General features: G+C 41.6%; 1 protein-coding gene across 6 annotated transcripts in view; it reads right to left on the reverse strand.

The window, feature by feature from the left end:
• LOC123508982 (kinesin-associated protein 3-like) overlaps nt 1-17,802 on the reverse strand; it is a 224,708-nt gene that overhangs the window by 140,157 nt on the left and 66,749 nt on the right. For all 6 annotated transcript variants that reach the window (XR_006676061.1, XM_045263086.1, XM_045263084.1 and 3 more), the window contains exons 3-4: nt 14,087-14,249; nt 13,524-13,703 (exon numbers count right to left, since the gene is read on the reverse strand). Coding sequence is in view for 5 of the 6 variants with exons in the window: in XM_045263086.1 (XP_045119021.1) it covers nt 13,524-13,703; nt 14,087-14,249 (343 nt within the window). In the remaining variant the exon portion in view is untranslated. The remainder of the gene's footprint in view (nt 1-13,523; nt 13,704-14,086; nt 14,250-17,802) is intronic.

Raw genomic sequence — 17,802 nt, forward strand, 5'->3', positions numbered from 1 at the left:
AAATACAACTAGGTAAATACACACACACACACACACACACACACACACACACACACACACACCCGGCTCCATGGAGAGCGGACGTGCCTCCTGCTCAGAGTGGCATCTAACTAACACTCCACACGCTAAGCAATGTGCTTGAGTGAGAATCGTTATTGGTATTGAGGGGCAACCAGAGCGAGTGAACAAGTGTACAGAGTGAACGTAGCCTGGTGGCGTGTACATAAGAGTGATCGGAGGTTTGAGAACCTCCACACTCCAAATGACAGAGCGGGAACCACACAAAGGCCAGCCATAGCAGCCGCCAACGCATCCCACCACACACACGTAGCTACCAGGCCTGGCCCCCAGTGACCACACACCCACATGCTCCCAGGAAGAGTAAAAAAAAATGGATAGACCGGTAAGAAATAAATTACCAAATTCAAAATATGTCGATGAGGCCCAGGGAGCAAAGCTGAAAGTGGCCAGTCAAAGCATGAGTCCATCTTCAACAGGGGCAACAATGCAAGGTAGATTGGTAATGTTGGAGAAGAGATTTGAGGAGTTGGTGAAGGAATTAAAAGTTCAGAGGAGTGAGGAGGAGCAGGATAGAAAATTCCGTAAGGCTTTGAAGGAAAAAGTTAAGAGACTGGAGGAAAATGAAAAACGATTGGTGGATGAGAATGCACACTTGAGAGTGGAGGTTGAAAAATACAAGAGACGGTTGGAGGAGAAAATGGAGAGAGTAGTAAAGGAGAAAGATGACTTTAAGGAAATGATTAGTGAGCAGAATGAAAGGTTTGAAAGGGAATGGGAACTGAAGAAAACACAATGGACTGAGTCGAGGGAAGCAGAGATGGTTGGATTACAAGAAATAATTAAAGATCAGTTGAAGGAAGACAAAAAAGAAAGGTCCAAGGAACTGGTTAATGTTATGAAGAATAAGGAAACATTGATAAGAGAAATAGCAGAAAAGAAGAAGAGTGTGTTAATATTTGGGATGAAAGAACAAAATATAACATATAAGCCTAAGAGAATTAAGGAAGAATTAAAACGGTAAGAGATCTGTTCAAAAATCTAAATGATGATGAAAAAAAAGACCTACAAGAAGAAGTGGAAGAGATCCATAGACTGGGTCCGTATAAGGAGGGAGTGAGCAGACCGATTAAAGTAGTACTGAAGTCACAACAATCTGCGGAGGATATCCTATATAGAACATCAAAGTTAGAGAGATAGAAAGTTGTAAAGAGGTGTTTGTGAGAAAGAATAGAAATGAGGAAGAGAGGAGAAGATATAAGGAATTGTTGGAAGAGGCGAGAAGGAAAAATGATGAGCGGTCTGAGGAGGAAAGAGAAAAGTTTTTGGAGAGTTATAGAGAGAGAGTCAGAAAGTGGTATGTGGAAAGAAGGAATGCGGAGAAACCCTAGAGGGAGCAGTGGGTGGACCGTAATGTATACTAATATAGATGGGATACTGTCAAGTAGATTGGAATTGCAAGACTATATGATGGTGGAGAAGCCTGATATAGTGTGTTTGACTGAGACAAAATTGCATGAAAAACAAAGGTAAATTTGGATAATAAATATAATATATGGAGAAAGGATAGAGAGTAAAGGTGGAGGAGGAGTTATGATTTTGACGAAGAAATAAATAAATGTGGATAAGGTTTGGTATGGGAAGAACAACAGAAGTGATAAGCATAAGGATAAAAAGTGATGGAAAAGAATTAATAATCATGGTGACCTATGTACCTCCTAAAACAAATTCTTGGACATTAAGGAATACGACAATATGATCAAGGATACTTTACAGAGTTTGGAAAGTGTATTATCTGGAAAAAGAAAGGTGATACTAGTAGGAGATTTTAATTGTAAGGAGGTGGATTGGGAAAATCTAGTAAGTGGTGTTGGAGAGGAAGCATGGGGAGAGAGATTTCTTAATCTAATGATGGAAAATATGATGGAACAGAGGGTGAAGGAAAATATTAGATATAGAGGAGATGATGAACCGGCTAGACTGGATTTGGTGTTAACAAGAGAAGTGTACCTATGTGGAGATATACAATACAAATGTCCTTTGGGAAAGAATGATCATGTGGTTATGGAAATGCAGATAGCAACAACACAGCGAAAGAAAGACGAGACATACAGGAGTGGTAGATTGAATTATAGAAAGATGGACACAGAAAGTTTGAAAAATTATTTCAGAAAATTAGATTGGGAGGAGATGTTACAAATCAGAGAAGTGCAAAAAAATATGATATTTTTATGAAATATTATAAAGAAGGAGTTATGAAATTTGTACCAAAGTATAAACCGAGAGAGGAAGGAAGAAAGGATTGGTTTAATGCAACTTGTGTTAAGGCTAAGGAAAAGAAAGATGTGGCTTTGAAAAGATGGAAAAAGAGCAGGAATATACTAAATAAGGAGAATTATAGAGTGGCGAGAAATGAGTATGTGATGGTAAGGAGGGAGGAAGAAACAAAATTTGAAAAAGATATTGTAGACAAGAGTAAGGAACATCCAAAATTGTTTTACAGGTTCATAAATGGTAAACTTAAAAAGAGAGAGTCCATTGAAAGATTAAAAGGAGAGCAAGGGATAGTAGATAACCCTAAGAATATAGCAGAATTGCTAAATAATAGGTTTCAGCAAGTATTTACTAAAGAAACAATGTTTGTAAAGCCTCAGAATGTACAAGGAAATGTGCACATGGATGACATTAAGATACCTAAAAAAGGAGTTATATAAAATGTTGGAGGAACTTAAAGATGATAAAGCGATGGGACCAGATGAAGTTTCAGGAAAATTATTGAAGGAGTGTAGAGAAGAATTGATTGATCCATTATATGATATTATAAGGTGTTCATTAGAAACAGGGAAGTACCAGTAGAGTGGAAAAGAGCTTAAGTGGTGCCCATTTATAAGGGAGGCAGTAAGGAAGAGCCTCTTAACTATAGACCTGTGTCTCTAACAAGTGTGTTCGGTAAGATTTGTGAGAGGGTGATAAAGAAATATTGGATACGGTTCCTGGAGGATCATAAGTTATTATCGGATCATCAATTTGGCTTTAGGAAAGGGAGGTCATGTGTAACAAATCTACTGAGCTTTTATTCAAGAGTGGTTGACAAAATACAAGAAAGAGAGGGATGGATGGACTGCGTATATTTGGATTTAAAGAAAGCTTTTGACAAGGTACCTCACATGAGACTGCTATGGAAATTAGATATTTATGAAGGACTGAAAGGAAAAGTGTTAAAGTGGATGGAAAACTACTTGAGATGGAGGGAGATGAGAATGGTAATAAGGGATGCAAAGTTGGACTGGTTGGTGGTGGAGAGTGGAGTCCCACAAGGCTCAGTGCTGGCACCAATACTTTTCCTTGTATATATTAATGACATGCCAGAGGGAGTAAACAGTTATATTAATTTCTTTGCAGATGATGCGAAGTTGTGTAGGTGTGTGAAGAGTGAAGAAGATTGCGAAATTTACAGGCAGATCTGGATAAGATTTGGGAGTGGAGCAAGAGGTGGCAAATGGAATTTAATCTGAGCAAAAGTCATGTGATGGAGATGGGGAAGAGTGGAAGACGGCCAAGAGGGTCATATAAGATGGGTGAAGAAGTAGTGTTGAAAAAGGTGGAAAAGGAAAAGGATTTGGGAGTGATAATACAAGACCATGGGCAGTTTGAGGCTCATATTGATAAGATGTTTGGAGAAACGTATAATTTGATAAAAAATATTGGATTAGCCTTGGAGAAACGTATAATTTGATAAAAAATATTGGATTAGCCTTCCATTATATGGATAAAGATATGATGAAGAAATTAATTAGTACGGTAATTAGACCAAGATTGGAATATGCTGGAGTGGTTTGGTCCCCTTATAAAAAGAAGCATATAAGGAAGTTGGACAGATTGCAGAGAATGGCAACAAAAATGGTTCCGGAATTGGCAGAAATGACCTATGAGGAGAGATTAAAAGAAATGAATTTGCTTACCTTGGAACAAAGAAGAGAAAGAGGAGATTTAATACAGGTTTATAAACTGTTGAACGGACTGGATGAAGTGAATAATGAGCAAATGATGTTGAGAGAGGAAAACTTAAATAGAACTACGAGATCGCATAGTAAAAAGATAGCCAAGGGAATATGCTTGAAGGATGTGAAGAAATATAGTTTCCCACAAAGATGTGTGGAGGTGTGGAATGGTTTGAGTGAGGAGGTGGTGTCAGCGAGGAGTGTGCATAGTTTTAAAGGAAAGTTGGATGTGTGTAGATATGGAGACGGGGCCACACGATTATGATACCCAGGCCCTGTAAAATTACAACTAGGTGAATACACACACACACACACACGGCCCGGTAGCTCAGTGGTTAGAGCGCTGGCTTCACAAGCCAGAGGACCGGGGTTCGATTCCCCGGCCGGGTGGAGATATTTGGGTGTGTCTCCTTTCACATGCGGCCCCTGTTCACCTAGCAGTGAGTAGGTACGGGATGTAAATCGAGGAGTTGTGACCTTGTTGTCCCGGTGTGTGGTGTGTGCCTGGTCTCAGGCCTATCCGAAGATCGGAAATAATGAGCTCTGAGCTCATTCCGTAGGGTAACGTCTGGCTGTCTCGTCAGAGACTGCAGCAGATCAAACAAACAGTGAATCACACACACACACGCACACACACCCACACCCGGAAGCTCAGTGGTTAGAGCGCTGGCTTCACAAGCCAGAGGACCGGGGTTCGATTCCCCGGCTGGGTGGAGATATTTGGGTGTGTCTCCTTTCACGTAGCCCTGTTCACCTAGCAGTGAGTAGTGCAGGATGTAAATCGAGGAGTTGTGACCTTGTTGTCCCAGTGTGTGGTGTGTGCCTGGTCTCAGGCCTATCCGAAGATCGGAAATAATGAGCTCTGAGCTCATTCCGTAGGGTAACGTGGTGTGTGCCTGGTCTCATGCCTATCCAAAGATCGGATAGGCTCTGAGCTCATTCCGTAGGGTAACGTCTGGCTGTCTCATCAGAGACTGCAGCAGATCAAACAGTGAAACACACACACGAGACACGGTCGAGGAAGGACGCAATACTGTCACTCCCGAGAATCAGCTGATCTTCACTACCTTTGTTTGGGTTTGCAGTTTTTTTCATGAATACAGTGTTACAAAATCATGAATGAGAAAGAGATTCCATCTAAATGCAGGTATGAGACACAGGAAAGAATGAAAGCTGATGATGATTATGTTGGTGAGGGAGAAAGGCATTTGAAAGCTTTGATATGGCGCATACTTCACTATTTGATAGAGTGTTGACTATCGAACGTATATTAGATAAATTGATAAAGGAGAGTATGGGAATGCAAGAGAATGAAGAACAGGATAAAGAGCTCCAGAAATTGAAAGAAAGGATAAAAAGAGTGGAAGAAAACAAAACTAAATTAAAAAGAATTAAAAGTGCAAATAGCTAACTACAAGGAATTGATGGAAGAAGGACTCGGTAAAGCCGAGAAAGAAAAAGAAGAATGAAAGCTGATGATGATTATGTTGGTGAGGGAGAAAGGCATTTGAAAGCTTTGATATGGCGCATACTTCACTATTTGATAGAGTGTTGACTATCGAACGTATATTAGATAAATTGATAAAGGAGAGTATGGGAATGCAAGAGAATGAAGAACAGGATAAAGAGCTCCAGAAATTGAAAGAAAGGATAAAAAGAGTGGAAGAAAACAAAACTAAATTAAAAAGAATTAAAAGTGCAAATAGCTAACTACAAGGAATTGATGGAAGAAGGACTCGGTAAAGCCGAGAAAGAAAAAGAGAAGCTGAAAGATCTAGTTAACAAAGAAGAGGAAAGAGTACATGACGTAATTAAAAAAGAAGTACAGGCATGGAGAATCCAAGATAAGAAAGACAAGGAATCATTTCAGGAAGTATTTCAAGAACAGTTAAAAGAAAGAGATGAAAATATCACAAGCAAAATGATAGGAGTCCTCAAGAAAAAAGAAAATTTAGTAAGAGAAATTGCGGAAAAAAAAAGTGTAATTATTTTTGGACTGAGAGAAAAAAAAAGTTAAATATAGACCAAGAAGGGAAAAGGAAGAAATGAAATCAGTAAAAGACCTACTAAAACATCTAAATGATGAGGATAGACAGAACTTAGAAGAGGAAGTAGAAGAAATCCATAGAGTGGGACCATATCAAGAAGGAACAGTGAGACCAATTAAGATATTACTAAAATCACAAGCAGCAGCAGAAGTACTATACAGAAAAACAAAACTCAGAGAAACAGAAGGTTGCAAAGATATATATATATAAAGAAATAGAAACGAGGAAGAAAGGAAGAGACACAACGAACTGGTGGCAGAAGCAAGAGAAAAAAATAATGAAAGGTCAGAGGAGGAGAAGGCAGCATTTTTTTTTTTCTGAGAATTATAGGAGACAGGATAAGGAAATGATATATAAAAGAAAAGGAAGAGAAAAAAAAATGGAGCAAGTTTAATTAAAAATGATAAGAACAAGAGATTAAAAATGATGTTTACAAATATAGATAGGATTTTATCTAGTAAATTAGAATTAAGAGATTATATAAAAAAAGAAGAACCAGATATTGTATGCCTGGTGGAAACAAAGTTAAATGAGGCAATAAAAATAGACATAGATAAAAGGTATAATATATGGAGGAGAGACAGAGTGGGTAAAGGAGGAGGAGTCATGATGATGTTAAGGAAGGAGATAGTGGTAAATCAAGTGGAGTTTGGGGAAGAAAAATCAAATACTGTATATTAAGATACATATTAATAAAAAGGAGTTAACAATCATTGGAACATATGTGCCACCAAAAACAAACTCATGGACTAACCAAGAATATAAAGACATGATAAATGACACAATAAGGAGTCTTACAAGAATCATTAAAGAAAGGAGACAAGTTATATTGGTAGGAGATTTCAACTGTAAGGAGGTGGACTGGGAAAATTATGAAAGTGGTATGGAGGAAGATGCCAGGGAGATAGATTCCTGAACCTAATGATAGATAATTTGATGGTCCAAAGAGTAAAGGAAAACACAAGATTCAGAGGAAACGATGAGCCAGCGAGATTGGACCTAGTTTTTACAAGGGATTTACAAATTAACTATGATATAAGATATAAGTGCCCATTGGGAAAGAGTGACCATATAATATTAGAAATGGATATAGAAGAAGGAAAGGAAGATAGAGATAAATCATACAAAGGAGACCGATTAAATTACAGAAAGGCTGATATTCAGAACCTCAAGAGCTATTTTAAAAACGTAAACTGGGAGGAGATGGAAAACTCAGAAACGGTTCAAGAGAAATATAACTTATTTTTGGAAATAGACAAAACAGGAGTCACGGAATATGTCCCGAAATATAGACCTAAAGAAGAAGGAAAGAAAGATTGGTTTAACGCAAGGTGTGCTAGGGCAAAGGAGAAAAGAGAAGGAGCATGGAAAAGGTGGACGAGAAATAGAAATCCAGTAAATAAGCAAAACTTCAAGGTGGCGAAATGAATATGTTAAGGTGAGAAAGGATGAGGAAAGGAACTATGAAAAGAACATTGTCGAAAATGTAAGGAGCAACCAAAATTGTTCAACAGATTCATAAATGGAAAAATTAGGCAAAAAGAAACAACAGAAAGGTTAAAAGGAGAGAACGGGATGGTGGAAGACCCAAAAAGCATGGCAGAACTATTAAATAATAAATTCCAGGAGGTCTTTACTAAGGAATCCAAATTTGAAAGGCCACATGGTAATAGAGAGACTGTCTATATTAAAGAGGTTAAAGTAACCAAGCTTGAAATAAAAGAGTTAATGAAGGAATTGGATGAAGAGAAGGCAATGGGACCAGATGAAGTCTCAGGCAGAATACTGAAAGAATGTAGGGAAGAACTAGCAAGTCCTATATACAACATCATAAAATGCTCAATAGAAAATGGAACAGTACTAGTAGAATGGAAAAGAGCTGAGGTGGTGTAGGATAGAGGCACTTGGCAACTTTGCCCAGTGACTGAGGCTCCCGAGCTGCTAGCTACCCGGCAGTCAGCGACCCACCTTGACGAGAGAGGGACGCACTCACAGCTACTGTATACCTCCATTGCCACTCAGTAAAGACACCACGGAAGCCTGCCTTTCCTTCAATCCTGCATGGCGCAGTGAGACGGAGCTAAGACGTGGACATCCCCTACGTCCCTACCTACGCCCAAGATGTACACACCACGCTGTCGAGGGGCAACTGCAACTCGGGGGAGCGGAACCAGCTCATCCCGGAGGCAAACCCATGCCGCTGCTAGGCCAGACATTACAGGCCTTCTGAACAGCATGGCCTCCCTCCTGTCTCAGTCTCAACGCCCCTCAGGCCACCGCGTTCCTGCTGCAGCCATGCCAAAGAAGTGCCGGATGGAGATGACGCCGGCAGGATTTCGAACGTGGCGTCGCTCAGTTCAAACATGGCTGCGCCTCTCAGCATGGCCCGACCAAGAAGTCGTGTTCCATGTGAGGCTGCTCTGTGTCCCTGACCTCCAGTGTGCCCTGGACGCGAGGTTCAGCGCAGATCAGTGGGAGGCCCTGGACCCTAAGGGCGCCCTGGACGCCATAGAAAAGTTCGTACTACAGGCAGCGAACCAGGCAGTGAGGTGGGCGGAATTTTTCAGCGCCTGCCAAGCCCCAGGTGAGTCAGTGCAAACCTACATGACGCGGTGCGCCCAGGAGGCTCGTGAGTGTGGATTCCAGTGCCCTGCTTGTGACCGTGACCTCTCAGAATACATGCTGTTACGTAAAGTGATGGTGGGCCTACATGACGCTGCCCTAAAGCAGGACGTGTTCCGCCGATGTGGCTCATTCGTGGACATAGACAGCTTGAGTGTTCATTGTTTGTCATACAAGGCCACCCAGCGAGACGCGGCAAAGTTTGCGCGGGAACGAGCAGTGGCTGAGGTGGACGCTGGCGCCAACAGCTCGAGCAAGGATGAGGAACCGGTAGTTGCCGCCTACCGCCAGCCACCTCACCCAACAAAGCCTGCCCACCGCTGCTCTGCAACAGATGCTGCCACCAAGCCTGGGGCCAGGTATTGCCCCAACTGTGGTGAGAAGCACGACTATGACAAGGCGTCGTGCCCGCCCGCCGCAAGTGTGGGCGTGCGGGAAACCGGTCACTTCAAGAGGGTATGCAGATCGACCAGGACACGGGAAGCAAGTAAGCTAGTGAGCACTGTCACCGTTGGCTCAGCCACCCTGTGCCCCGAGCCTGTACTACAGGTGTGTGTGGGGCCACTGGCGAGCAAGGTGGCAGTCGAAGTGACAGCTGTAGCTGATACCGGGCACAAGTGTGTTGCCGGCCCAGCCATGGCAAGGTCACTGGGTCTCAAGCCTGCGCTGTTACAGCGTTGGGCTGGCATCAGAGACCTGACAAAGATCCCCCTCACCTGCCTGGGTGCAGCGCTGTGCCGCATCGGCCTAGGCGGGCGCTCTACTGTCCAGGATATATACTTCGTCAAGTCGGTGGAGCGCATGTATCTCTCGTTCACCACCTGCAAAGAACTAGGCCTCCTCCACGACAACTTCCCCCAGCCACCGCCGTTGGTCGATGGTGCAGAACAGGAAGACACTGATAGAGGCCCCGACATCCCTGCCAGGCCCACCACTGTCCCTCTCCCACCACTCGAGGAGAACGTGTCTCGCCTTGAGAAGTGGCTGCTACATCAGTTCTCCTCGACCTTTGACACGGATCGTTACCCGCTGTGGGTAATGCAGGGCCTGCCACATCGCATCCACCTTCAGGAGGGCGCATAACCTTATGCGTGCCACACACCAGCCTCCATCCCCAAACACTGGGCGAGCGAGGTAAAAATGCAGCTCGATGACGACGTCAGAAGAGGAGTGATTCAACCTGTACCAGCAGGGGAGGCTACGGAATGGTGCGCCAGGATGGTCGTGGTGGTGAAAAAATCGGGAAAGCCCAGGAGGACAGTTGACTTCCAAAGATTAAACGCCAGCTGCCTGCGGAAGCACACACTCCCGCTCCCTTTGACATGGTGTCCGATGTACCCCCACACTCGTACAAGACGGTGGCCGACGCTCACTGGGGATTCCATCAGGTTGAGCTGGAGGAAGAAAGCAGGCGCCTGACAACATTCATAACACCATGGGGCGGTATCAGTACTGTCGCACTCCCATGGGGCACTGCTCGCCACAGACGCTTATACGAAGAGATTCGACAACGCGGTAGTGGACTTCCCTCAAGCATAAGTGTGTGGACGACACGCTGCTCCACGATCCCAGTGTCGAGGGGGCATTCTGGCATGCCTATAATTTTTTGGAGCTCTGTGCGAGAAAGGGCATCACATTGAAGCCTGAGAAATTCAAGTTCTGTCGCCGCGAAGTGGAGTTTGTGGGCTTCCACCTTGGTTGGGAGGAATACCGACCCACTAAGGACAGATTAGCGGCCATCCGTGACTTCGCCATGCCAGCACAGCCCACAATCACAGACGTGAGGTCATGGTTTGGCTTCGTGAACCAGCTGGCGCCATTCCTGGCCACTGCCCCAGTGATGTCCCCCTTCAGGGAGCTCCTTAAGAAGCTAGCAGGAAAGAAAATCTACTGGGACGAGCAGTTGCAAATAAAACTACAGCAGGCCAAAGACACCATCTGCCAGCTCGCCAGTGACGGCGAGGGGGTGAAGAGAGGAGGTAGCTAGCTGAAGAGAAAGTGGGTGGGAAGAGAAGGGGTGAAGGAAAGTAAGAGAGAGATAGATGGTGGGCTTGACCACCTTGCTAATTTTAGGCTCTAGCCAGCTAGTCTCCCGCAAATTTCTGTGAGGTGCGTGAGCGTCGTGTCGCGGTGATAATTATTTACGTATTTACGTATTTACTTATTTAAGGAACTATTATTTACAACTATGGCTACTGGTGCTAAGAGGAAGCTAAAGTTTAGTGATAAAAGTGATAGACAAGGCGGGACAAGACGGAAAGTGCACAGGTTGGAGGTAGATCCCGACCCGCTATTGTGACAACATCGTCACCACGCTTGATAAAACATACGTAACTATAATCAGCCAATATGAGTGAAAACCCGAAAAACATGTGAAAACACATAAAAACATGAGCAGTGCCTTACATTATGTAAGAATACACATAAAAGCACCTCCCCCAAGTTGCCGCTACCACAATCTTCTCCAATTATCGTTTATTATTCTGAGACAACCATAGTGAGTAGAGCAATAAAAACTTGTAGGATGATGCATTGTCATGTCTACTAACAGCAGATTTTTTTCCAGAGTAATTTATAGGAGTTGATTTTTTTATGATAATTGCGGTAATGGGAGGGTGCGAATTTTGCGGCCATCGGTCTTAGCGGGTTAAGACAACAAATTAATATCAAATAGCCAATTTGGTTTTAGAAAAAGACGGTCATGTGTAACTAATTTACTGAGTTTCTACTCTAGAATAGTTGATAGAGTACAAGAAAGAGGGGGATGGGTTGACTGTATTTATTTGGATTTAAAAAAGGCATCTGATATAGTGCCACACGCAAGATTATTGTCGAAGTTAGAGGAGAAGGGTGGCTTAAAACGAAGCACATTGTGATGGATGGAAAATTATTTGTGGGGCAGAGAAAAAAGGACGGTAGTTAAAGATATGAAGTCCAAGTGGAGAGCAATAGAAAGCAGAGTGCCGCAGGGGTCAGTATTAGCGCCAATACTTTTCCTCATATATATATTTGACATGCCAGGAGTGAACAGCTACATAAATCTGTTTGCAGACGATACGAAACTATGCAGAGTTATAAACCAAAAAGAAGATTGTGAAATACTGCAGGAACACCAAAATAAGATCTGGGAACGGAGTAAAAAGTGAGAAATGGAATTCAATGTGGACAAAAGCCATGTCATGGAAATGGGAAAGAGGGAAAGACGACCCGTGGGAATCTATAAGATGGGAGATGGAGTAGAAATGGAGAAAGCAAAAAAGGAAAAGGACTTAGGAGTGACAATGGAAGAAAACAATCAACCAGTGAGCCATATTGATAGAATTTTCAGAGACATATAATTTGTTAAGGAATATTGGATTAGCATTTCACTACATGGACAACGAAATGATGAAGAAATTGATAAGCACTATAATAAGACCCAGATTGGAATATGCAAGAGTAGTGTAGACCCCTCATAAAAAGAAACACATAAGGAAGTTGGAGAGACTACAAAAAATGGCTACAAGAATGGTTCCAGAATTTGAAGGGATGACATATGAGGAGAGACTAAAGGCTATGGATCTACCAACCCTGGAACAGAGAAGGGAGAGAGGGGATCTGATACAAGTTTATAAATTGATCAACAGAATGGACCAAGTGGATAATGAGAAACTGATCCTGAGAGAAGAATATGACATTCAAAGCACAAGATCGCATAGTAAGAAGCTGAGAAAGGGAAGATGTCTGAGAGATGTTAAAAAATATAGTTTCCCACAAAGATGTGTTGAGACGTGGAACAGTTTGAGTGAAGAAGTGGTGTCAGCAACGAGTGTACATAGTTTTAAAGAAAAATTGGATAAGTGTAGGTATGGAGACGGGGCCACATGAGCATAAAGCCCAGGCCCTGTAAAACTAAAACTAGGTTAATACATACACACACTCTTTCCCATGTCATGGAAATGGGGAAGAGTGAAAGATGGCCAGTGGGAATCTATAAGATGGGAGATGGCGTAGAACTAGAGAAAGTAAAAAAAGGAAAAGGACTTGGGAGTGACGATGGAAGAAAACAATCAACCGGTAAGCCATATTGATAGAATTTTCACAGACATATAATTTGGTAAGGAATATTGGATTAGCATTTCACTACATGGACAAAGAAATGATGAAGAAATTGATAAGTACTATAATAAGACCCAGATTGGAATATGCATGAGTTGTGTGGACTCCCCCATAAAAAGAAACAAATAAGGAAGGTGGAGAGACTACAAAAAATGGCTACAAGAATGGTTCCAGAATTTGAAGGGGACGACATATGAGGAGAGACTAAAGGCTATGGATCTACCAACCCTGGAACAGAGAAGGGAGAGAGGGGATACGATACAAGTTTATAAATTGATCAACGGAATGGATCAAGTGGATAATGAGAAACTGATCCTGAGAGAAGAATATGACATTCAAAGCACAAGATCGTATAGTAAAAAACTGAGGAAGGGAAGATGTCTGAGAGATGTTAAAAAATAGAGTTTCCTGCAAAGATGTGTTGAGACTTGGAACAGTTTGAGTGAAGTGGTGTCAGCAATGGGTGTGCATAGTTTTAAAGAAAAATTGGATAAGTGTAGATATGGAGACGGGGTCATACAAGTGTAAAGCCCAGGTCCTGCAAAACTACAACTAGGTAAATACACACACAAAGCAGAGAGAGAGAGAGAGAGAGAGAGAGAGAGAGAGAGAGAGAGAGAGAGAGAGAGAGAGAGAGAGACTCAGCAGTAACTGCTCACATTGATGATGAGACTTTTCTCTCCCTCTCTTCCACCCTCCCTTACTCTCTCTCTCTCTCTCTCTCTCTCTCTCTCACCATTCTGGCACAACTCCTCCAGGTAGTCGGGGTTCCTGGCCAGCTGCAAGATGAATGATGCACCCCGGACCTTGTCTGGCATGTCCTCGTACAGCATCTCCATGTATGAATCCAGCTCATTCAGGTTGGCCTGTTCCTTAGGCTCCCCAGGATCAGGGTGGTTCAAGGAAACTTGACCATCTAATATAAGAGTATAGTCACTTTACTGTCGTATTACAACACAAAGTATTCAATAGCAATGTCTCACTTTTTCAATATAAATTCTACTACATCCTAAACAACATGGTTACTTTATTCTGTGGCATCATAAAAGTTAGGGCCTGTATTCTAAAAACTGTAATAGCCAAGTCTGTTAGTCATAGCAAAATTAAATGGCACATTTCAAACATAACTTCATGAGAAACTCTAATAGTTAACCATAAACTCCTTCAGAAGATCATAAAAAGACAGGATTTTATGTGTGGGAGAAGTATTTTCAACACAGTGTATTATAAACAAACACACAGAAATTTTCAATATATGGAATAATTTTAGGATAATACATAAAAAAGTAGATACATCACCTTTGCTGCATTCTTTCCGAGACAGAAGGTAACTGATGAGGTGCTGTACTTCCCCCAGCTTCGATGGATGGATAAGCTTGCACTTGTCCACCACCTCCCTTGCCAGCACTGCCACATCTGTGTTGCTGTCTAAACTCTTCAGACGGATGATCTTCTGACATTCCTGTGTAGTTAGTACATAGTTTGAGTCTAGTGTTATCATTACATACATATACAGAAAGTTAGTATGAAACATTATTTACTTAAATACTGATGTGTAATCTGATTTTAAAGGACAACTAAAAACATTAAAATTATCATTATGAACAGAACAATGTACTTTATTTATATTCTACTCAACCTCTCATGATATACCAAAAAGTGAGAGACATACACCACATAGTGTAGTGGTTAGCTCACTTAGCACACTTACTTCACAACCAAGGAGGCCCAGGTTCAAGTCCCAGGCACAGCAAGGTAAATGAGCGAGCCTCTTAATGTGTAGCCCCAGCAAACTTTTTTTTTTCTCTTTTTTTTTAATAGATGAGATGTGAAGTTTCCAGTTAAGATTATGAGTAAAGAACAGACTGAGGATATTCAGTGTGAAAAAGGGAGACAGTTGAGTACACGGTGTAACAAAATTAATGTTATTTTCTATTTCCTTTTATCTAAAAAATGAAGAATATAATGCTTATTCTCTTTAAACTTTGATTTTTTATAAACTGGCCAGCGATGTTTTGAAACTAGCCTATTATAATAGGCTAATTTCAATTACCTCACCAATCCAGATAAATTCTACACTAATTTGGTGAAAAAAAATTAAAGAACTTTCTAGATGACTCCAGAACCTTCAAAACTATTCTTTCCAAACGTTTCACGAACTTCTAGAACATTCTTGCAACATATATGGCAGTATAAATGCAGGAAACGTATGCTCAACAGGTCAGTTCACTTCAAGCCATTAATGTGTAAACAAGTCAATCGTCATCAGTCATTACTATCTGCATTCATCAAGCATGGCATGCAGAGGTTGTAAGTATCCGGCAGACACATTTTGCTACATCTGTGGTGAGTTTATCAAAACTAGAGCTAAAAAGTACTCTCTGGAAAGATCACTGAAAATGCACGAGGCCTACAATGCATATTTTGGCATGCCTGTCGAGGATCAGGACAAACCTTGGACACCTCATTTCACTAGTGAACTCTGCAAAAGAACTCTGGAAGGTAAGAAAAACACTAATATATATATATATATATATATATATATATATATATATATATATATATATATATATATATATATATATATATATATATATATATATATATACACACACACACACACACACACATATATATATATATATATATATATATATATATATATATATATATATATATATATATATATATATATACAGTATATACTTTTTTATTTTAACATATCCTATTACACTGAGTTGAATGTATCTGTATTTTTATACTTATGTTTTCATTCTGCTTTTTACAGGTTAGTACAGAGGGGAAAACAGAGCTATGAGATTTGCAATCCCCCAAATTTGGAGGGAACCAACTGATCACTCAAGCAATTGCTTTTTCTGTATGGTAGATCCTTCCAAATGTCGAGCAGGCAAAAATGTGCCTGCTATCATATATCCTGACCTTCTGTCATCCATTGCGCCAGTGCCACTCTGCTCTGAGCTCCCCGTACCCACTCCTCCTAAGAGAGCAGCAATGTTTATAAAAGGAAAGTAGTTCAGAAGAACATGAAGACACTGATCCAGAGTTCAGAAATGCAACTGATGAGAGAAATCCATATTATCCAGCCAAGAAGACATCAATGACCTGATCAGAGATCTTGGCCTCACGAAGTCAAATGGCGAGCTTTTAACGTCGACTCAAGCAGTGGAATTTGCTAGATGAGAGTGCACATTATCAGGTCAGAGAAAGCGTCACCAGCATTTTTCAAGCTTTTTCACTTGTCAAGATGAGCTTTGCCTTTGCCACAATGTGACCGGTCTGTTTGAGGCAATTGGAATTACCCTTAACCCCAAAGAGTGGCAGCTCTTTATCGACAGCTCATGCAGAAGCCTCAAAGCAGTGCTGCTTCATAATGGGAATATGTACCCATCTCTCCCCCTCACCCACTCTGTCCAGCTCAAAGAGGAATACAAGAGTGTCAAGATGTTGTTAGATGCCTTGAAATATGAAGAGTACCGTTGGGAGGTTATAGACTTCAAAATGGTGGCTTTCCTGACAGGTCTCCAAAGCGGCTTTACCAAGTATCCTTGTTATCTTTGCCTTTGGAACAGCAGAGATACCATGACACACTACCTCAAGCGGGACTGGCCACAGCGAACTGAGTTTAGTGTGGGGAAGAACGTCAAATGGGAGCCATTGTTGGATCCCAGAAAAGTACAGTTTCCTCCACTCCACTTAAAACTGGGCCTTATGAAACAATTCGTCAGAGCTCTAGATAAGGAGTCCCCAGCTTTCAAGTACTTCCAAGATTTCTTCCCCAAGTTGTCTGCAGCGAAAGTTGAAGCCGGTGTCTTTATTGGTCCACAAATAAAAAAAGGTCATGGAGTGCAAGGAGTTTCCCAAAAAACTCTCAAGGACAGAAAGAGCAGCATGGAACAGCTTTGTCGAAGTAGTTCTTAGCTTCTTGAGGAATCATAAGGCTGAAAACTATGTGGAGCTTGATGAGAACTTGGTGACAAACTATGGCAAAATGGGTTGCAGGATGTCCCTTAAAGTCCATATCTTTGACGCCCATCTTCATAAATTTCAGGAAAACATGGGAGCGTACTCCAAGGAACAGGGCGAGCGCTTCCACCAGGATATATTGGACTTTGAACGCTGCTACCAAGGGTCTTATAATGAAAACATGATGGGAGACTACATTTGGGGGCTGATTCGTGAAAGTAATCTACAGTATAAGTGTATATCTAGAAGAACTACTCATTTCTAATGTGTCTATTGTCTCACTGGTGTAATTCTAGAATAAATAAATGCTATTATTGTACTATATGTCGTTTTGTATCTACAGGCAACCCCCGTTTAACAAAGGTTCACACAATGAAATTTCGCTACAACGAAGGTTTCATTTTACTACTATCTGCTCGTTTAACGAACACCAAACTCGCTTTAACGAAGTTTTATCCAGGTAATTTTATCCAAGTTTGAAAGCCCCATTGTATCACGCAAGCCGACAAGCTTTTGAATACACCAGGAGGTGCAAATACTAAGGCCTGCCTCAGGAGAAACTCTGAGACATCTGTAGAATGAAGATGAAGATCAAGATCAAGCCTCTCGTGAACAACACGCACCACATAACGGCGTCAGCAGCAGTTCGTCTTCACTCGCTCAACTTACCACCAAAACGCCCTGCAATGTGGCCTAGCTTTCTTAAGAAGACCAGGAATTCTCTTACTCTGGAAGTGAAGCTGGATATATTCACAGACACGAAAGAGGAGAGAAAACTATAGCATTGCTGGCCACCATCTTGACTCCATATACTGTCTCTACTATTTTCAAGTCAGTAGACTATTAAGAAGGCTGGTGAGACTGTATCCTCCTTGCAAGCTAAAAGAACCACCTGAACTCGTGACTCTACAATAGATAAAATGGAAAGCCTTGTGGAAATGTGGTACATAAGTTTTGTATGCAGTACAATGATGCACCCTTTGTTTACATTCCACAGGTTGCTGGTTAATGTCTTTCCCGTTTCATTTTCC

Source organism: Portunus trituberculatus, chromosome 25 (assembly GCF_017591435.1).
Source record: "Portunus trituberculatus isolate SZX2019 chromosome 25, ASM1759143v1, whole genome shotgun sequence".
Lineage (NCBI taxonomy): Eukaryota > Metazoa > Arthropoda > Malacostraca > Decapoda > Portunidae > Portunus > Portunus trituberculatus.